This window comes from Carcharhinus amblyrhynchos, chromosome 20 (genome assembly GCF_965287045.1).
Source record: "Carcharhinus amblyrhynchos chromosome 20, sCarAmb.v2.hapA, whole genome shotgun sequence".
In the NCBI taxonomy this organism is placed as follows: Eukaryota; Metazoa; Chordata; class Chondrichthyes; order Carcharhiniformes; family Carcharhinidae; genus Carcharhinus; species Carcharhinus amblyrhynchos.
This window is the reverse complement of record NC_137343.1, coordinates 4897279-4920095: the sequence shown is the minus strand read 5'-3', so window position 1 is coordinate 4920095 and position 22817 is coordinate 4897279. Positions and strand designations below refer to the sequence as shown.

General features: G+C 47.2%; 1 protein-coding gene across 1 annotated transcript in view; it reads right to left on the bottom strand.

The window, feature by feature from the left end:
• The window catches only part of galnt9 (polypeptide N-acetylgalactosaminyltransferase 9), a 268692-nt gene that overhangs the window by 172747 nt on the left and 73128 nt on the right, over positions 1-22817 (bottom strand). Inside the window, exons 3-5 of the mRNA XM_080208641.1 lie at positions 14073-14239; positions 10442-10616; positions 2562-2759 (exon numbers count right to left, since the gene is read on the bottom strand). Of these exons, the coding sequence (XP_080064767.1) occupies positions 2562-2759; positions 10442-10616; positions 14073-14239 (540 nt within the window). The remainder of the gene's footprint in view (positions 1-2561; positions 2760-10441; positions 10617-14072; positions 14240-22817) is intronic.

Below are 22817 nucleotides of genomic sequence, written 5' to 3'. Positions count from 1 at the left end.
TTGTCACATTTTTACAGGAATAACCTTCCTGCTGAACGAACAAGACTTGAGAGCTTTCAAAAGCCCACACAAGAACCGAACTATCGACACACTTCCTCGACAGCACCTCCATATCGCGCACACATAAATGGGCCATTTGTCAGCCACTAACATCCTCTGGACTAATAATTCTTGAGTCCCTTTTTAACTGTTGTTTCAGCTCTACATTCATGTTCAGCACATTCGCAACCTCGAGTGGGTAAACGCCTGCCAAAAAATCAGTGCCATCTGCATCTGTAACGAGAGCTGGAACTGGCTTCTCCTCCACTTGTTAATCATTCACGTTCTTCAATGAGGAAAGAGCACTTTGTTCTGCTTCTTTCTTGAGAGTTCCCTCAGAGCTAAGTTCCAGACTCTTATTGAATGGCGCTGCTCAAACCAGCTGCCTTTTTTCTTACACTCCTGGCACTAACTGCCGCTAATTATCTGGACCAAGAACCAGAACACTTAGTCGCCATGGAAACCCGAGCCGTCAAGGTCCTGGATGGAGGCCGCTGTTGCCAAGGCGAATGAAATAAACATTTATCAGGGGTTATCTCGCACCGTGCTTATCCTCGCATGCGTTTAATCCGGATTCTGGGAAGCCAGCATCTGTCAGCTTGCTCCTTAATTGCATCTCTCCCCCCTGCGCCAACTGATATTTGCCATTTTCTCCGAATGCTTATCGCTCCGGAGTTTTTCGGTTTAATCTCTTTTCATTTCACATTTAACTCTGCCGGATTTTACACCTATCTTTAATTGTTTCTGATCATTAGTGAGTTGCGGGGAGGCCAATTATATAAAGTCTAACCTGCTCGGGGTCTATTCGGAAGGGACCCGAGATGGTATCCTTTCTTTGGAACACAGTGGCACATGGTGGCACAGTGGCTAGCGCCGCTGCCTCGCAGTGCCAGGGACCCGGGTTCGACTCTGTCAGCGTGGAGTTTGCACGTTCTCTCCATGCCTGCGTGGATTTCCTCCGGGTGCGCCAGTTTCCTCCCACGGTCCAAAGATGTGGATGGCACGGTGGCACAGTGGGTTAGCACTGCTGCCTCACAGTGCCAGGGACCCGGGTTCGATTTCTGGATTGGGTCACAGTTTGTGTGGAGTTTGCACATTCTCCCCGTGTCTGTGTGGGTTTCCTCTGGGTGTTCTGGTTTTCCCCCACTGTCCAAAGATGTGCTGGTTAGATTGATTGGCCATGCTAAGTTGCCCCTTAGTAGACACCCAGGTGACACCCAGGTTGAAAGGAGCCCGGGTTTGGTCTCAGATGCTTGCCAGGGTGAAGGGTGGTGCTGGTAGCCAGAGAGCGGGGTTTAGAGTGGAATCGGAAATGATGCTTTCCCAATATTTACAGGATCACAGAATACCACAGTGCAGAAGAGGCCCTTCAGCCCATTGAATCTGCACTGATTGCATGAAATGCCCACCTAATTGCCAGCACTTACCTATTGCCTTGAATGTTACGGTGTGCCAACTGTTCATCCAGGTACACAGTGGAGGGGGCAAAAATGGTGGTGGAGAGATTGAGTTCAGTGTCATGTGTGAAATGAATGTACCAAAAGTTCAAAGTAGGTTCACTTGGTTCAAATAAGACTTGTGTAAATGTGGAGACTGAGATTTTGATTGGGACCAAGGATCCTCAGTCTGTTGTGGGTCCACAGGTTGTCATTGCAACTTTACATGGGTGCAAAGGGAAAAATCACCAATTCCACCATCATAACGTGATATAGCAAAGAGAGGTACCCTTCTGCCCATCATGCCTGTAACCAGCATTTTGTAAGAACTGTTCAATTAGCCAAACCTCCCTATCTGCCCTTTCCCCATATCCCCAAAAACATAGAAGCTAGAAGCAAGAGTAGGCCATTTGGCCCTTTGCATCTGTTCCACCCTTCATTTTGACCATGGCTAATCATCGAATTCAATATCCTGATCCTCCCTCCCTCCCCCCATACAGAACATAGAACGTTACAGCGCAGTACAGGCCCTTCGGCCCACGATGTTGCGCCGACCAGTAGAACAAATCTAATGACCCTCGAACCTAAACTATTCCAATGTTATCCGTATGCCTATCCACTGTCCATTTGAACGCTCTTCTCTTGATCCCTTTAGCTCCAAGAGCTACATCTAATTTCTTCTTGAAATCACATAATGTTTGGCTTTAACTGCATTCTGTGGGAATGAATTCCACACATTCACCACCCTCTGGGTGAAGAAATTTCTCCTTGCCTCAGTTCTAAAAGTATCCTCAAACTGTGCCCCCGAGTTCTGGACTCCGCCACCATGGGGGACATTCTTTCTGAATCTATCTTCCCTTTATCCAGTTCCCTTTTTCCAATTCTCATCAATCTCCCACCACTGGAAGCAGTTTCTCTTCATTTAGTCTGTCAGGACTGCTTGGAATTTTGAACATCTTGATTGAATCTCCATCTAACCATCTCAGCTCGAAGGAGAACAAGGTCCACCTCTCCAAACTCCTCCACTGAGGTTCCTCATCCCACCAATCATATTGCTGGGCCTGGGCAAGAGGAAGTGTTTCTCACCTGATCGGTGCCGTCTCGTCTCCCTTGTCAAGCCATTCCTGCGGTGGGATGATGTACATACACCACAATCCCCAGTTGTAGCCATGGGCAGCGTTGGCATACTGCTGTACCTCAAACGTGTTGTATTTGATGTTGTCTATGGCTGGTAGTATGATGCGAGTGCGATCTTCCTTGATCCTACTCAGGGCAGGTTGGACCCTGCAAGACAAAGTGGAAGGGCACAGGTCAGATAGGTCACTGCTAATCACATGCCAAACTTCCTCGGTCTCCTGAGAAATGAGAGTTTAAGACCTGCAGTTCCAGCATTAATCCTGGCTTAAGATCATAGAGTCCCTACAGTGCTGAAGGAGGCCATTCGGCCCAGTGAGCCTGCACCGACAACAATCCCACCCAGGCCCTATTCCTGTAGCCCCATGTATTTACCCCATCATTTCTCCTAATCTACACATCATTGGACACAAAGGGGCAATTTAGCATGGCCAATCCATCTAACCTGCACATCTTTGGACACTAAAGGGCAATTGAGCATGGCTAATCCACCCAACCTACACATCTTTGGACACTAAGGGACAATTTAGATCACCAATCCATCTAACCTGCACATCTTTGGACACTAAGGGACAATTTAGATCACCAATCCACCTAACCTGCACATCTTTGAACACTAAAAGGCAATTTAGCATGGCCAATCCACCTAACCTACACATCTTTGGACACTAAGGGGCAATTTAGCATGGCCAATCCACCTAACCTACACATCTTTGGACACTAAGGGGCAATTTCGCATGGCCAATCCACCTAACCTACACATCTTTGGATACTAAGGAGCAATTTAGCATGGTCAATCCACCTAACCTACACATCTTTGGACACTAAGGGGCAATTTAGCATGGTCAATCCACCTAACCTACACATCTTTGGACACTAAGGGGCAATTTAGCATGGCCAATCCACCTAACCTGCACATCTTTAGATCCTAAGGGGCAATTTAGCATGGCCAATCCACCTAACCTACACATCTTTGGATACTAAGGGGCAATTTAGCATGGCCAATCCACCCAACCTACACATCTTTGGACATTAAGGGGCAAATTAGCATGGCCAATCCACCTAATCTACACATCTTTGGACTATGGGAGGAAACTGGAGCACACGGAGGAAACCCATGCCAAGAGGGGGAGAACGTATAAGCTCCATATAGACAGTCACCCCAATGCTGGAATTGAACCCAGGTTCCTGGCACTGTGAGGCAGAGATGCTAACCACTATGCCACTGTGACACCCCATAAAATCTAACAGCCCTCATAGTGCAGGAGGAAGGATAAAAGGGAGAAAACAAAGTAGCTCAAAGAAAGAGGAACTATCTAATCGACAGACTAAATATAGAAAGACTTGAAGCCTTATCGCAACTTCTACCACTTCAGAATCTCTGAAAGTGTTTTACCATTAATAGAATACTTCTGAAGAATTGGCATTCTGGTATTGTAAAATATATTGTATATTTTATCTTTTAGTTCTAGCTGAGATGACACCAGTTTCTATGTGTGTAACAGCTTTTATTTACATTGCGTTAAAATGTCTTTTCCCTGCTTTAACTTTCAGTTCTTCCTACAGTTTTGCTCACTTTTCTCTGAGTTTACACCCAGACTTAACCAATCAAGCACTGTGAGCATCAATTATAAATAGACATGCACAAACACAGGACATTGATCAGTCATTTTGTCCACAGCCAGTTTTCTGGGATAGCAATGTGATAATGAGTAGATAATCTGTTCTGGCGCTGTTGGTTGTGGGATAAATATTGACCAAGACTTGGGGAGAACAAGAGCAAAATACTGCAGATGCTGAAATCTGAAACCAAAACAGAAAATGCTGGAAAATCTCAATAGGTCTGACAGCATCTATGGGGAGAGAATAGAGCCAACGTCTCAAGTCTAGATGACCGTTACAACTCCACAGAGGTGAAAGTCCCATCACCAAGTTACTTTATTTACACCACACATCTGTACATAGCCAGCTCTCCAGTTGCTCCCTGCTGAATGCAGGCTGAGAATCTGACATACCTGCTTTAAATAGGGAGCATGAGACTCCCTGATTTAAACATCAATTAGAACTCTTCAGGTAATTCACACCCTAGCAGGACAACCTCATCAGCCTGGCTGAAGTCATCCCAATGACCCTTCAGCAGAACGGCTCTGACAAAGGGTCATCTAGACTGGAAACATCGGCTCTATTCTCTCCCCACAGATGCTGTCAGGCCTTCTGAGATTTTCCAGCATTTTCTGTTTTTATTCGGGAAGAACACCCCTGTCCCACTCCGAAGTGGGAATGCCAATGGGACCATTTAAATCCACACGGGATGCAGATGAGGCCTGGGTTCAACATCTCAACTTAAGGGAGGTACCTCTGACAGTGCAGGGCTCCTTCTCTCGGTCTTGGACTGGACTTTCGTGTTCAGGTTGGTGGGGTGGGCCTGGGACCCAGACTCTGAGTGAGGAGCGCCACCCACTGATCCACAGCAGGTCCAGTTACTCCAGGAGGTGGGCGGGGAGATGAGGGACGGGTGGTTAGGTTTTAGAGAGACGTGTTGGGTTAACTCCCGGGCGTGGTCTTGCCGCTGAACATTTGACTGATGGTGGAAAGTGGAGTGGCTGTATACTGCATGGAGACGGACAAACAATTTCTCTAACTAATCGTCCAGTTAGGGGCAAAGTAATGGCGCTGTCGGCATTTTGCATTCGACACGGTGACTGACCCCCTCTCCTCCCCTCGTCCCCCAATCTGGGAGGGGAAGGAGGCTTGTGGGCAGTAGGGTTTCTATAGTAAAGAGAGGGCTACTGGTAGGGGAAGCTGTCCCCTTGTCCTCAATTATTTCCCAAGAAGGGGTGCCCCTCGCCCCCTCGCCCCCAACCCCCCACCCCCAGACACTGTCTTCAGCCCTGTGACTGGGTCGACAGTTTCTGGAACACGCCCGCTGTGGACAGTGAGCTCGAGGGTGAAAGCCGCTTGGGGTGAAATGATCAAATGGGTCTCGCTGTAGCAAGCACAGGCTCAGCTCCCACCTTTCGCCCCCCCAGTGTCGGGGGCCCAACGCCCCCTCCTAAAATTCAGCTTCTCCCACCGGGTAAAAGGATTCAAATCATAACCTCGGTTTTCGGACGGTAATGCCGTGAGTAAATGCGAGATGCCACCAGCGATTGGAAAATGTGGCCAGCAGATTGGATCCCGGAGGAGCAGGCAGCACATTTAACACTCGGAGCGGGTTTTAATGAGCATATCTGGAGCTGGCAGAGGTTGTTTCCATGGAAACGAGTGATGGCGTTTGACCTATCAGGAGCCACCCGTCAGCAGATTGGGGACGGGGGCTGATGAAGATCCTCGGGTGGTAAGATGTGGCGCAAAAGAACACTTTGATACACAGCACAGAGGCACAGTGGTTAGCATGAGAACATAAGAACTAGGAGCAGGAGTGGGCCATCTGACCCCTCGAGCCTGCTCCGCCATTCAATAAGATCATGGCTGATCTTTTTGTGGATTCAGCTCCACTTACCTGCCCGCTCACCATAACCCTTAATTCCTTTACTGTTCAAAAATTTATCTATCCTTACCTTACCTTAAAAACATTCAATGAGGGAGCCTCAACTGCTTCACTGGGCAGGGAATTCCACAGATTCAGAACCCTTTGTGTGAAGAAGTTCCTCCTCAACTCAGTCCTAAATCTGCTCCCCCTTATTTTGAGGCCATGCCCCCTAGTTCTAGTTTCACCCATCAGTGGAAATAACTTCCCTGCTTCTATCTTATCTATTCCCTTTGTAATCTTGTACGTTTCTATAAGATCTCCACTCAGTCTTCTGAAATCCAATGAATATAGCCCCCAGTCTATTCAGCTTCTCCTCGTGAGCCAACCCTCTCAACTCCAGAATCAACCTAGTGAATCTCCTCTGCACCCCCTCCAGTGCCAGTATATCCTTTCTCAAGTAAGGAGACCAAAACTGTACACAGTACTCCAGGTGTGGCCTCACCAGCACCTTATACAGCTGCAACATAACCTCGCTGTTTTTAAACTCCATCCCTCTAGCAATGAAGGACAAAATTCCATTTGCCGCCTTAATTACCTGCTGTACCTACAAACCAACTCCTCGAGATTCATGCACAAGGACACCCAGGTCCCTCTGCACAGCAGCATGCTGCAATTTTTTACCATTTAAATAATAGTCCATTTTGCTGTTATTCCTACCAAAATGGATGACTTCACATTTACCAACATTGTACTCCATCTGCCAGACCCTCGCCTACTCACTTAGATTATCTATATCCCTTTGCAGACTTTCAACGTCCTCTGCACACTTTGCTCTTCCACCCATCTTAGTGTCAGCTTAGTGTCATTAACACTGCTGCCTCACAGCGCTAGGGTTCGATTCCCGGTTGGGTCACGGTCTGTGTGGAATTTGCACGTTCTCGCTGTGTCTGCATGGGTTTCCTCCAGCTGCTCCGATTTCCTCCCACACTCCAAAGATATGCTGGTTAGGTGCGTTGACCTTTGCAGGCATCGGAGTGTAGCGACTTGGGCATTTTCACAGTAGCTTCACTGCAGTGTTAATGTAAGGCGATTTGTGGCACTGATAAATAAGCTTAAACTGAAATTAATGAGTTAACAGTGTCCAGGTCCAAAGGGATCACAGATGTTCTTGTTCATAAGTCCCTGACAGCCAATATGCAGAGACAGTGATTGGAAAGGCAAATGGTCTGTTGGCCTTTATTGTAAGGGGATGTGAGCACAGGAGTAAGAAAGTCTTAGTGCAACTATAGAGAGCATCAGTGTGATTACACCTGGAGTATTGTGCACAGTTTTGGTCTCCTTATTTAATGAAGGATATATTTGCCATAGAGGGCATGCAGCGAAGGTTCACCAGATTAATCCCTGAGCAGGACTGTCCAATGCGAGAGATTGAGGAGACATAGAAACTAGAAGCAGGAGTAGGCCATTTGGCCCTCTGAGCCTGCTCCGCCATTCATTATGATCATGGCTGGTCATCAAATTCAATATCCTGATTCCGCCTTCCTCCCCATATCCCTTGATCCCTTTAGCCCCAAGATCTAATTTCTTCTTGAAATCAGACAACTTTTTGACCTCAACTACATTTTGTGGTAGTGAATTCCATGCATTCACCATACTCTGTGTAAAAATGTTACTGTTCAGGTTCCCATCAATTCTTTCTCCTCTTAACTTAAACCTGTGCCCTCTAGTTCTTGATTCTCCAACTCTAGGAAAAAGACTGAGTACCTTTACCCTATCCATGCTTCTCGTGACCTTACACACCTCTATGAGATCACCCTTCAGTCTCCTACGCGCCAAAGAAAAACGTCCTAACCTCCAATCTCTTCCTGTAACTCAGTTCTGGCAACATCCTTGTAAATCTCTTCTGCACATCTAGAACTTTTTTCTAGTTTTGATAGGTTATCAACCTGCAAAATTAACTCTGGCTGGAAACTTATGGAACTCAGCCAGGTATTTATAATAAGGCCTTCTGTGAACTGCATCAACAGAAACAAAGGACCAGGCATTTTTTTCTCCAGATGGCCTTATTATGAATGCTTGGCTGAGCCCCATAAGCTTCCACCCAGAGTTAACTTCCTAGGACTCACAGATGGATTAGCTCAGCAGGATGTCTGTTTTCATAGGCTAGAGCGTTTTGACTTGATTGACAGGTTTACAATGTTATAATAAGATCATAAAAAATAGGATCAGGATTAAAAGCAAATTACTCTGGATGCTGGAATCTGAAACCAAAAGAGAAAATGCTGGAAAATCTCAGCAGGTCTGGCAGCATCTGTAAGGAGAGAAAAGAGCTGACATTTCGAGTCCAGACGACCCTTTGTCAAAGCTAAAAGGTATAGAAAGTGGGAGATATTTATACTGCAGGTGGAGGGAATGAAAGATGAGTCATAGCCACAGAAACCAGGGGAAAGGCTGCTAATGGCAGCCCATAGAGAGAATAGAGGGTGTGAATGGCTGAACGGCAGAGAAGCTGAAATCAGGGGGTAAACTGTGACACATGAAGATGTGGGGGGAGGGGGAGATGGGTGGGAAAGTGGTAAAACTGAGAACAAAGGGGGAAAGGGGAAGAAAGGGGGGAGAAAAGGTAGGGATGCTGCCTGACCCACTGAGATTTTCCAGCATTTTCTCTTCTGGTAGAATCAGGAGTAAGCCTTTTGGGCCCTTTTGCAATTCAATAGGATCATCCAACATTCATTGTTCTTTAATTCTTTCCTTCAACGTCTGTATACTTATTTAAACAAGGTTAAAAAATGGGAAGTGAGAGGAGCCTCTGTTATTGATAATGTCTAATTGACAGTTTAATTGGTGTTATAAAATTAACAGTTTTTTGCAGGAGGATTTCTGAACCATGTTTTTTGCTGGGTGCATTTGAAGATTTAGCACCGATGTTATAAGGCTCTCTGGTTCTCTGCTGCATGTTGGGTAAGTGGGCATTGGGGTGCAGGGGATGCCATAGAGGCAGTACGGAGGGGGCAGTATAGGGAAGGTGTGGGGAATCATGGGGTGTGAGAGGTGAGGGATAGAAGCCTGGGCTGGAGATTCTGGGAAGTAGGGACTGACAAGCCCACCTCAGCACCTCCGGGGCTGCCTCCCTGGCTAGTGAAGGAGCCAGATCTGCAGAGTCCAGAAATTTCCAAGGGGAAAGTCCAGCATCAGATCTCAAGTTGCTATGGGGCAATGAACTGTAACGGCACAACAGATATTCCCTGGCACCAACTAACCCTCACGGTTCCTAAAGCAAAATAAAGTATAAGCATGTCTTTCCATGTGAAAATGGAGCAGCTACTGGACATTAAGTGCTGTGATGGCGCAATGCCATCATTGACTAATCAGAGACGATTGGAAAGGATATTTTCCATTAGTTTCAAACAGTGTCTCCTTATACAACAGCAGTATCAATTGTCCTCTTCTTTCCATTGCTGTTAATAAGCAGAATTCATTGAGGATCAGTTAAGGATGATGTCCAGGGTTTTCTTTTGATTTATTCATTCAGGTGTTGTGGGGCATCATTTCCATTACCCATCCTCACAGCGCCAATGACCCGGGTTCAATTCCAGGCTTGGGTCACTGGCTGTGTAGAGTTTGCACATTCTACCCATGTCTGCATGGGTTTCTTCCGGGTGCTCCAGTTTCCTCCTACAGTCTGAAGATGTTGAGTGGATTGGTCATAATAAATTGCTCATTTGTGTCCCAAGACATGCAGGTTAGGTGGGCTGACCACACTAAATTGCCCCTTACTATCCAAAAAGGTGCAGATTAGATGGATTGGCCATGCTAAATTGCCCCTTAGTGTCCAAAGTTGTTGCGTAGATTACGTGGATTGGCCATGCTAAATTGCTCCTTAGTGTCCAAAGGTGTGTAGGTTATGTGGATTGGCCATGCTAAATTGTCCCTAAGTTTCTAGTGATGCACAGGTTAGGTGGATTGACCATGCTAAATTGCCCCTTAGTGTCCAAAGTTGTGTAAGTCATTAGGATTAGCCACGATAAATGTGTTAAGGGGTTAGGGTGGAAGAGAGGGCAAGATGATTGGGACTGAGATCTTCTCTTAGAAAAGGGTAACTATCAGGGCCTGGGTGTACCCCTGAACTACGTTCAATTGTCCAAAGGGGGTCTGAGATAAATTTCTAAAATTTCCTACCCCCCCCCCCCCCCGTCTTCCCCATTTCAAATTGGCAGAGGGTTTTTATTCTGATTTCTTTGTGTGGAGCAGGGAGTGTACGCAGCATCACAATTTGTGTGGGACAGGCTGGAGGGACTGGAGATCCTTTCCCTTATTGTTCATAAAGGGCAGTTGGGAGCTTGACGGAATCGCCACTTACCAGCCGACATTAAATTCAACATGGGCGTCAAAAAACCCAACCACCGGTGCCGTGGCAACCTTCCAGCCTTGTATCCTGGCTCGAATCAGCCCCTCCCTCTTGCTGTTTCGGACGATTTTTACCAGCCCCGGGTATCTCTTGTTGATATACTGATCCAGATTGAATTTCAGTTCCACTGAAACATTAGAAAAGAAGGTCGCTTTATTAGAAACTGGGACCCAGCTGGCTGAGGCTCTGCTGCATTCACTGAAAGCCAACTAACTGTCAGCAACTTAAACAAGAGACTTTCCCGTTCTCTTCTCCCTTCCAGACCATCCCTGAGCGAGTATTTGGGAAGGGAGTTGGATTTTCCGGTGAGCCAGGAATCAGCAAGTTACCAGTTGATCCATGTGCCTATTTTACTGATCTCAATTTATGCCTAAACTTGTCGCCAACCTTTCTTTTATTCATCTGTGGGACATGGGCATCGCTGGCTGGGCCAGCATTTATTGCCCATCCCTAGTTGCCCTTGGAGGGCAGTTGAGAGCCAACCACATGGCTGTGGCTCTGGATTCACATGTAGGCCAGACCTGGTAAGGACGGCAGATTTCCTCTCCTAAAGGACATTAGTGAACCAGATGGGCTGCTCCGACAATCGGCAACAGTTTCACGGTCATCAGTAGATTCTTAATTCCAGATATTTTTTATTGAATTCAGATTCCACCATCTGCTGTGGCGGGATTCGAACCCGGGTCCCCAGAACACTAGCTGAATTTCCTTTTTTTTGTTCATTCATGGGACATGGGCATCACTGGCTGGCCAGCATTAATTTCCTATCCCTAGTTTCCCGACGGCGGTTCAGAATTAACCACGTTGCTGTGGGCTCTGGAGTCACATGTAGGCCAGACAGGGTAAGGATGGCAGATTTCCTTCCCTAAAGGACATTAGTGAACCAGATGGGATTTCATTACAAAAATTAATAGTCTCCTAGTCACCATTACTGAGACAGGCTTTCAATTCCAGATTGTATCAATTCAATATAAATTACACCAGCGGTCACGGATTTGAACCCAGGTCCCCAGGTAATTAGGCCAGGCCTCTGGATTGCTGGCTACACCTCCACTACAGATGCAGTGAGAGACAGAGATAGACAGCAAAACAGTGAGTCTATGAGTGGCAGGGTTAGAGGAAGAGAGAGAGAGAGAGACTGAGTGAAACAGATGGGCCAAGAAAGACAAAGAGATACACAGTGAGATAGTGAGTATGTGAGAGAGTTAGAGAGAGAGACTGAATGAGACAGAGACAAGCCAAGCAAAGCAGAGACAAAGGCAGAGGGATGGACAGCGAGATAGTGAGTATGTAAGCAACAGAGTTAGAGAGAGATACACTGAGAGATGAGTGACAGAGGGAAATAGACAGGAAAGTACTTAAGTAGTGGTCAGAACACTTTCATTCTTAAATTGGGAACAGAAGAGAATTAGTCCATCCCACTGAATTACTCCCAGTTAGTTGTGTGCTGAGATCAATTAATTGCCAACATGAAGCCTTTAAAAGTGGCCATTTAGGATAGCACATGGTGTTGATGCATAGACCTGCCCTTGCCCCACTCCTGCCCCACTATAAATGCCAGTCCAGCAGGCGTGTGTTGGAGTTTGCAGGAAGGTAGAGAGTGATCTCCAAGGCACAAGCAATAAAGCAGCGGGAAAATCAAAGCAAAAGTTGTGTGATTTGTAAGATTTGTTTTCTATCCGATTGCGTGAAGGAGGGACCCATGAGGCTGTTGGACAACCAACAAGGGGCGGGGGGGGGGAGTGGGCAATGGAGCATCATGGGATGGAAGTTCCTGGAATATGACCAATCAGAACTGGCAACGTAAGACTCCACCCCCTCCCGCCAAATTCCTGAGCCCCCGATTGGTCAATTAACACAATGCAATGCAGTGCACAATAATATCTCAGCCCCCTCCAAACCAGATGGGATTTTACAACAAAAAGCAATAATTTCATGGACACCATTACCGAGACTGGCTATTAATTTAATATAAACGCAACTAGCTGTCATGGGATTTGAACCCAGGTCCCTGGTAACCAGGCCGGGTCTCTGGATTGCTAGCTGCACCACCACTACGGATGCAGCGAGTGACAGAAATAGACAGAGAAACAATGAGTCAGGGGGTGGTGGGCATGAAGAACGGTAAATGTAGGGTGAAAGGTTCTTGCACACCTCTTCATACCTGGCTTACTCTAGAATAGCAGCAACCAGGGACAGAACTGACTAAGACCTCATGACCGGATTTGCATTTGCAGCAGAACTTAAGAGGGGTTGAAAAATAAATTAAATTGGAGCATGTTTAAAATTGACAAAAGGATATGTCGCAAGAGGTTAACAGCACTCGGCTTGGGCAGAAGTCTAAAAATCTGTTCTGTAGAAGAGTCACACGGACTCGAAACATTAACTCGGTTCCCCTCTCCACAGATACTGGCAGACCTGCTGAGTAGTTTAATGTCTATTTATTTTTGTTATTAGTAGGCTTACATTAACACTGCGATGAAGTTACTGTGAACATCCCCTAGTCACCTGTTTGGGTACACTGAGAGAGAATTTAGCATGGCCAATGCACCTAACCCACACATCTTTCACACGTTGGGAGGAAACCGGAGCACCTGGAGGAAACCCATGCAGGCATGGGGGGAACATGCAGACTCCACGCAGACAGTGACCCAATTCGGGAATCGAAGTCGGGTCCCTGGTGTTGTGAGGCAATATAGAAAGAACTATAGAAACCCTACAGTGCAGAAGGAGGCCATACAGCCCATCGATTCTGCACTGACAGTAATCCCACACCAGACCCTATCCCCACAACCCGATACATTTACCTCACTGATCCCTCCAACCTACACATCCTGGGGCACTAAGGGGCAATGTAGCATGGCCAATCCACCTAACCTGCGCATCTTTGGACTGTGGGAGGAAACTGGAGCACCCAGAGGAAACCCACGCAGACACGAGGAGAATGTACACACTCCACACAGACAGTGACCCGAGATCAGAATGGAACCTGGGTCCCTGGCGCAAGGCTAACCACTATGCCATTGTGTTTTGCATCCTCTACGGAGTCTAGCCCATTCAAAGCTCTGCCACCCAAACATGGACCAGCTCATGCCATAGAAATCATAGAATCCCAACAGTGCAGAAGGGGGCCATTTGGCCCATCGAGTCTGCACCGACCACAATCCCACCTAGGTTCTATCCCCGTAACCCCACATATTTACCTTGCTAATCCCTCTAACCTCCACATCCCAGGACACTAAGGGGCAGTTTAACATGGCCAATCCACCTAACCCGCACATCTTTGGACTGTGGGCAGAAACCAGAGCACCCGGAAGAAACCCACGCAGACACGGGGACTATGTGCAAACTCCGCACAGGCAGTGACCCGAGCTGGGAATCGAACCTGGGTCCCTGGTGTTGTGAGGCAGCAATGCTAATCACTGTGCTACCGTGCCACCCTTTCCAGTACTTGCTATTCCCATCTTAGAATCTGTACCAGTTGTGATGAGTCACAAGCGAAAGAACACTGTAGCAGTAAGCACGAAGAGATGGCAATTTAGTCCGTAGCAAGAGTTTTGTGTAACTCAGATTTGATCCTTACCACTGTCACTGTTGTCATCAACGAGAATGATTTCTTTCAGAAGGTGCGGAGGTGTGTGATTCACCACACTGTGCACTGATCTCAGGATGACTGACAGAGCCTCATTCACAAAGATGAAGACCACGGCGATCTGAGGGAGGTTGCTCTGGTACGTCATCTGCCTGCACCTTCCAACCAACAAAACCACAAGCACACAGGGTTAGCGTGGTGTCCCATGAAACGGTACCTCTGTCTTATCACAAATGTAACCGTGCATTCAGAAGTAAGGGAGCACCAAAAGAACTATTAAGCATGACTCACTGATATTAACGACTACAATTCAGCTCCTCCAGGGAAACTTCAAGATTAGAGTTCGCTCAATTATTTTGTGAACTTATCTACGTCGCCGCAAAATGCAGGGCAGGAGCTCACCAAGGCTACCTCGACCATCTAGGAGGTCAAGGGTCAGCAGACACAGGGGCACACCACCACCTGAAAGTCCCCCGCCAAGTCACTCACCATCACAATTTTCTTTTTATCCATTCGTGGGACATGAGTGTTGCTGGCTGGGCCAGCATTTATTGCCCATCCCTAGTTGCCTCTGAACTGCATGGCTTGCTAGGCCATTTTAGAGGGCTGTTAAGAATCAACCACATTGCTGTTGGCTCTGGAGTCACACGTAGGCCAAACCAGGTGAGGAAGGCGGATTTCCTTCCCTAAAGGACACCAGTAAATCAGATGGGTTTTTCCGACAATCAACAACGGTTTCATGGTCATCAGTAGATTCTTAATTCCGGATTTTTTAAAATTGAGTTCAAATTCCACCACCTGCCCTGGCGGGATTCGAACCCAGGGTCCCCAGAACATTAGCTGAGTTTCTGGATTAATAGTCTAGCAATAATACCACTAGGCCATTGCTGGATATATATCAGCCATTCCTTCACTGCCACTCTTGGAACTCCCTCCCTAACAGCACTGTGGGTGAACTTACACTGCAAGGACTGTACGTAGCAGGTTCAAGATGGCGGCTCACCCACCACCTTCCCAAGGGCAATTAGGGATCGGGCGATAACTTTGCCAGTGACGCCCACACCCCATGAATGAAACGAAAGAAAAAGTAGTGTTCATGTTGAGGCTGTGGATCAATGATTTTCCCATTCTGTATCCACCCCAGATAATGTGAAACAGTTTCAGAGCCACAGAATAAAGAGTGGTGAAGGAGGCCAATCGGACCATCATGCCTCTAGTGATGCTAACACTTCTCATCCCATTTCCCTACCCTCTCCTTGTATCCTTTCCTCAAAAACAACATATTAAAGTTCTTTATACTCTGACTCCAGTCTCCGTGTCAGATACCTTCTCCTTCCCGCCCAAGTCTAACTCCATTTTCTAATTTAACAAGAATAGTCAAGCCACTAAAATTTTTAAAGCAGTGACTTGATGTTTCAATTAAATGGTTTAAAATCTGTGGAATTATAGAATCCCTACAGAGCAGAAAGAGGCCATCCGGCCCATCAGGTCTGCACTGACTCTCTGACAGAGCATCCCACCCAGTCTATTCCCGTAACTATTTATCCCACCAATTCCCCCAACCTACACTCTAAGGGTCAATTTAGCATGGCCAGTGCACCTAGCTTGCACATCTTTGAAGTGTAGGAGGAAACCAGAGCACCCAGATGAAACCCACACAGACACAGGGAGAACATGCAGACTCTGCACAGACAGTATCCCGAGGCTGGAATGGAGCCCAGATTCCTGGCGCTGTACAATAGCAGTACTAACCACTGTCACTGCATCCATTCAGCACTGAGACAGAAATCTTACTACCTGAGTTGTACCATTATAAACATGTCCAGTTTCCACTCCAGTCAACCTCCAGGCCTCACTGCGGATGAGTGGCCTATTTAACATTAATTTGTTTCCTAATACTGTCTAGTTTTCAACTGTGGTCTATTGTTCAGAAAGGGGATGAAAGGCGCTAGATAAATGCAAGTTAGTTTGTCATTTGGCACGCAGTTCAGCAACTCAGAAGTTTTAGCGGAGAGTCCCACTGCAAAATCCAATATTCCTTTGTCTATCATCTATTAAGAGATCGAAAGATCATTTTCTGCTCTCTGAGAAGGTACAAAGAACTTGACAGACAGATTAGAACCCATCTGCATCAATCACACAACAGTGGCTGCTAATGACAGATACCCTGTGAAAACTCAGGTAAAAGTTGGCAGCTTTCTTTGATGCAGAGAGAAACTAAACGACAATCGAGACAAGGAACAGCAAGTGTTCATCCAGTCACGGAGACGTCAGTTAAAGAAATTGCCAGATGTGGGGATTTGCCACATGGACTCTATCATTCCCAATCCAAGTCCCAGGTTCACTGCCATTGCCCACATTTAACAAGAATGAGAAGTTGTCTGCTGCAAACCATTAAAGATTTTAATATCCAAGTGCATATTTTCAAATGCATTGCTTTAGTGTTCAGTACAGTGAAGTTTTACCATAAAATTAAAAAATTCTCATCCTTGTATTCCAAATTCACTGTGCCCTTAATGCCTCCCTATCTCTGTAACCTCCTCCAGCCCCTACAACCCTCCCTATCTCTGTAACCTCCTCCAGCCCCTACAACCCTCCCTATCTCTGTAACCTCCTTCAGCCCCCTACACCCCTCCCTATCTCTGTAACCTCCTCCAGCCCCTACAACCCTCCCTATCTCTGTAACCTCCTCCAAACCCTACAACCCTCCCTATCTCTGTAACCTCCTCCAAACCCTACAACCCTCCCTATCTCTGTAACCTCCTCCAGCCCCTACAACCCTCCCTTTCTGTAACCTCCTTCAGCCCCCTACACCCCTCCCTATCTCTGTAACCACCTCCAGCCCCTACAACCCTCCCTATCTCTGTAACCTCCTCCAAACCCTACACCCCTCCCTATCTCTGTAACCTCCTCCAGCCCCTACAACCCTCCCTATCTCTGTAACCTCCTCCAAACCCTACACCCCTCCCTATCTCTGTAACCTCCTCCAGCCCCTACACCCCTCCCTAACTCTGTAACCTCCTCCAAACCCTACAACCCTCCCTATCTCTGTAACCTCCTCCAAACCCTATACCCCTCCCTATCTCTATAACCTCCTCCAGCCCTATACCCCTCTCTATCTCTGTAACCTCCTCCAGCCCCCACAACCCTCCCTATCTCCGTAACCTTCTCCAGCCCCACAACCCTCCCTTTCACTGTGACCTTCTCTGGCACCACAACCCTCCCTATCTCTGTAACCTCCTCCAGCCTCACAAATCTCCCTATCTCTGTAACCTCCTCCAGCCTCACAAATCTCCCTATCTCTGTAACCTCCTCCATCTTCCCAATCTCTGTACCGTCGTCCAGCCCCTACGACCCTCCCTATCTCTGTTGCCTCCTCCAGCTGCACAACCCTCCCTATCTCTGTAACCTCCTCCAGCCCCTACACCCCTCCCAATTCTCCAGCCCCTAAACATCTCCCTATCTCAGTGACCTCCTCCATGTCTCTCAGGGACTCTGCACTCCTCCAGCACACACTTACGCATCCTCCAATTTCCATCCCTCCACCATTGCTGATCGAGCCTTCATCTGCCTGCACCCTAAGCTCTGGAATTCCCTCCCTAAACCCCTCCACCTTGTTCTCTCCTCCTTTCACAGCCTACAACAGTGACCACGCTCTTGTCCTGGTAGGTATTTATCTAGCACAGCATCAAATTTTTGTGTTCGCCCTTATGCCAGTCACCCCTCTGTGACTGGGCACAGCCTCCTCTTGTTTACACTAGCTAAAGCCTTCTCGCACAGTCACTGTTCTCAAAGGAAGCTATATACCCTTTCCAGCAAACCAAAACACACTGAATATTTGAAGCAACATATTGACTCATACAGAACGGGTGTTGGAGCATCTGTTTCATTGCTTTCTTTCTCTTTTGGGGACTTTGCACATAATAACAGGGCAGCTGCTCACTGTAAGATTTGCTTCAAGTCTTTAGAACTCAGATCTAATTAGTCCCTCAGTGAAGCTAATATTAAAAATCAACCATTCAGCAGTACAATCCACGGAGCTACAGTCATTCAGCCCCCAGCATGTTTGGGCAATGTTTTGAGATGAAGCTTCCATAGACATTATTATTTTCTTTGAATGCACCAATTGTAGAAGCAGGTGTCTCCATTTGGTTAATTGACGATGAAAGCAAAACAGTATTTAACTTTAGACAAAGAGAAAATGTTCCCACTTGTCGGGGAGTCCAAAACTCAGGATTTAAGAATCCCTACAGTGCAGAGGGAGGCATAAGAACATAAGAAATAGGAGCAGGAGTAGGCCATCTAGCCCTTCGAGCCTGCCCCGCCATTCAATAAGGTCATGGCTGATCTGAAGTGGATCAGTTCCACTTTCCCGCTTTCTCCCCATAACGCTTAATCCCCCTGTCTGAGGCAATTTGGCCCATCGAGTCTGTACCGACCACAATCCCACCCAGGCCCTATCCCCACAGCCATGCCAAACTGACCCCAGTTTCAGGGGGATTAGCAGGGTAAATGAGGGTTATGGGTTATGCCAAATTTCCTTAGTCTTCTGAGAAAGTAGAGGCATTGGTGGGCTTTCTTAACTATCGTGTTGGCGCGGAGGTTGTTTTACAAGTGCGTCAAAAGGCGAAATTTCACAATCCTCCATTAGACAAAAGCACAACAGGTGACCAAATCCTTAGCTATGGAGGTAGGTGTCAGGCAGGAGACAGAGGTAGAGAGACGGAGAGGGGGGCGGAATTCCACAGCTTAGAGCCTCCTCAGCTGAAGGCCTGGTCACCAGTGGTGGAACAATTAAAATTGGAAATGATCGCAAAGCCAGATTTAAAGGGCGCTGTGAGACAGCAGTGCTAACAACTGTGCCACCATGTCAGCCCAGTATTATTATTTCCAAATAAATCCAGTGGGGAATTCAGGAGAAAGTTACCCAGAGAGTGGTTTTGTTTTATTTGTTCTCAGGGCATCGCTGGCTGTGACCAACATTTATTGCCCAACCCTAGTTGCCCTTGAGAAAAGTTTAAAGTTTATTCGTGCCATAAGTAGGCTTACATTAACACCGCAGTGAAGTTACTGTGAAAATCCCCTAGTCGCCACACTCTGGCACCTATTCGGGTACACTGAGGGAAGGGTGGTGAGCTGTCTTCTTTAACTGCTGTGGTCCATGCGGCGTAGGTATTCCCACAGAGCCGTGCGGGAGGGAGTTCCAGGATTTTGACCCAGTGAAAGAACGTCGATATATTTCCAAGTCAAAATGGTGTGTGGTTTGGGGGATTTTGCAGATGATGGTGTTACTGTGCACCAGCTGCCCTTGTCCTTCCTATGGCAGAGGTTGTGTGTTTGGAAGGTGCTGTTAGATCAGCTAAACAAAATTGTTCACAACCCTAGTGTCACATCTGACCCTGACCGCCAAGACCTCACTGGTCTGCATTGGCTCCTGGTCAAACGACAGGTTCATTTTAAAACTCTCATCCTTGTTATCTAACCCCTCCATGGCCTCAGCCCTCCCTATCTCTGTAATCTCCTCTAGCCCCACGACCCTCTGACATCTCGGCATTCCTTTAATTCTGGCTTTGTGATCATTTCCAATTTTAATTGTTCCACTACTGGTGACCAGGCCTTCAGCTGAGGAGGCTCTAAGCTGTGGAAATCTGTCCCTCTAAACCTCTCTGTCTCTCTACCTCTCTCTCCCGCCTGACACCTACCTCCTTAGCTGAGGTTTTGGCCACCTGTGTTGCTTTTGTCTAATGGAGGATTGTGAGTTACGCCCTATGACGCACTTGTGAAACAATCTCCATGCTGACACAATAGCTAAGAAAGCTCACCAATGCCTCTACTTTCTCAGAAGACTAAGGAAATTTGTCATGTCAGCTACCACTCTCAATAACCTTTACAGATGCACCTTAGAAAGCATTCTTTCTGGTTGTATCACAGCTTGGTATGGGCTCCTGCTCTGCCTAAGACCACAAGGAACTACAAAAGGTCATGAATGTAGCCCAATCCGTCACGCAAACCAGTCTCCCATCCATTGACTCTGTCAACACTTCCAGCTGGCTCAGCAAAGCAGCCAGCTTAAGTAAGGACCCCACACACCTCGGACATTCTCTCTTCCACTTTCTTCCGTCGGGAAAAAGGTACCAAAGTCTGAGGTCACGTACTAACTGACTCAACAACAGCTTCTTCCCTGCTGCTGTCAGACTTTTGAATGGACTCATTAAGTTGATCTTTCTCTACACCCTAGCAATGACTGTAACACTACATTCTGCACTCTGTCCTTTCCTTCTCTATGAACGGTATGCTTTGTCTGTATAGCGCGCAAGAAGCAATACTTCTCACCGAATGTGAATATATGTAATAATAATAAATCAAATCAACTCAACCTGGAATGTTATGTAAAATTGTACGAATGTATGAATATACCTTGTATGAATATACCTTGCTGTTCATAGAAAACTTACAGTGCTGAAGGAGGCCATTCGGCCCATTGAGTGTGCACTGTCAACAATCCTGCCGAGGCCCTATCCCATAACCCCATGTATTTACCCTGAGGGAGAATTTATGATGGCCACATGTTTGGACTGCGGGAGGAAACCGGAGCACCCAGAGGAAACCCACGCAGACACGGGGAGAACATGCAGACTCCACACAGGCAGTGACCCGAGGCCAGAATGGAACCCGGGTCCCTGGCGCTCTGAGGCAGCAGTGCCAACCACTGTGTCACCGTGCTGCCATGCCACCCCTGTTATTATTGTTACATCGATAGGGTGAGAGGGGGGGATGGTGGCAGGAGGTTGATGTGGACCATAAATACCAGCACCAGCAAAATGGGCCAAACAGCCAGCTTCTGTGTTGGAAATAGTCTGAAAATATTTCTGTTCACACAATTCCCCAGCACTTTGCTAAATATGTTTGAACTGATGACCACATGTCCGTTGCTGACAAGTAGGCCGGAATTTTTCTAGCTCATACAATCCCACCCGGGGCCAATGGGGAATGCTGTTCTCCGAACCTCGCCCGCCCCGGGAATCGGGGCAGGCGGTAAAATTCCAGCTGCAATTTGGGGCAGTTTGATCCAGGAACATGTTCCAAATGTTCTTTAGAGTTTCTCCAGGTGTTCTCAACATCTGCCGTTTCCCAAAGGGCACAGATTTCAACCAATCACCAACTGAGGAACACTCATTTGTTGAGAGTTGAGATTGGGGGGTGGGGTGGGGGGGGAGGGCTTCAATCTTTTGACTTCCCACACCCCCCTCCCTCCTCCCCACCCCTCTCCAATCTTAATGCAAGGACTCACATTAAGTTGATCTTTCTCTACACCCTAGCTCTGACTGTAACACTACATTCTGCACTCTCTCCTTTCCTTCTCTGTGAACGGTATGCTTTGTCTGTATCGCACACAAGAAGCAATACTTTTCACTGCATACTAATACATGCGACAATAATAAATCAAATCAATCGCCCCTCCCCCAACTCTCCCTCACTTTACTCCCCCCACCCTCTGTGTCCTGTTCATTCCACCCGCCCGCTCCCCCAACCCATCCCAACCCTCTTCCACTCTCCTGGAGATATTTCTAGTCCCGGGCAGGAGGAGTTGGGGTTTGAGAAACGATTTAAAAGCTTGTTCCCACACGAATGATCATTTGTTGTTCGGGCAGAGGTGATAAGAATGAGAGGATCTTCTTCAATGAGGGAGAGTCAGCTGTACCGCGGTGTAGCTTTTAACCATTTCCTTGATGGATTTTCTTCCCTCCTCTGATAATTCTGGCCTGTTTTAATTAATCAGGAAGGTTCACCATTCGATCGCTGTAATTAATTAAGAACCGTCACAGTTCACCAGCTGAACCAAAGGTGCACACAGGAGGATGAGAAGATATTTGTGCGTCTTTTCATTCATTTATGTACCACAGTTTGAAATGAGCTCAGGTTTTAAGGAATTAAAAAGACAAATTGCTGTGTGAGAGCCGGCAAAACCTCTTCTAAAGCAGTGCTCCGGGTGCGGCTGGGATGGGGATCACTGGTTTGATTTGGAAGACCTGGGGCTGCATTGTCAGCCACGCTCAGGGGGTTGTTGGTTCAAGTCTCACCCCAGAGATCTCAGTACTGTGCCACTGTGGGGTGGCACTGAGGTTAGCACTGCTACCTCAGCGCCTGGGTTCGAATCCTGGCTCGGGTCACTGTCTGTGTGGAGCGTGCCCTTCCTCCCTGTGGTCTGTGTGGGTTTCCTCCCACAGTCTGAAAGACGTGCTGGTTAGGGTGCATTGGCTGTGCTAAATTCTCCCTCAGTGTAACCCGAACAGGGGCCAAAGTGTGTTGACATGGGGATTTTCACGGTAACTTCAATTTACTGTCTGCATGGAGTCTGCGTCTCCTCCCTGTGACTGTCTGGGTTTCCTCTGGGTGCTCTGGTTTCCCCCCGCAGTCCAAAAATGTGTGAGTTAGGTGGATTGACCATAGTAAATTGTTCCTTGGTGTCAGGGGGACTAGCTAGGGTAAACGTATGAGGCTTTGGTGATAGGGCCTGGGTGGGTTTGTGATCAATGCAGACTCGATTGGCCAAATGGCCTCCTTCTGTGCTGTAGGATTCTATGATTCCGTGAGGGTTAATGTAAGGCCGCTTGTGACAAGTAGTAAAAAAACTTAAATTGTTTCTTTCTTTCTGCTTCTCTGTTTTTCCCAGGTTTCGTTATTTTTAATGCCTCCCCTGGATTTTTCCCACTCTTGTGTCCAATGGGGTCATCT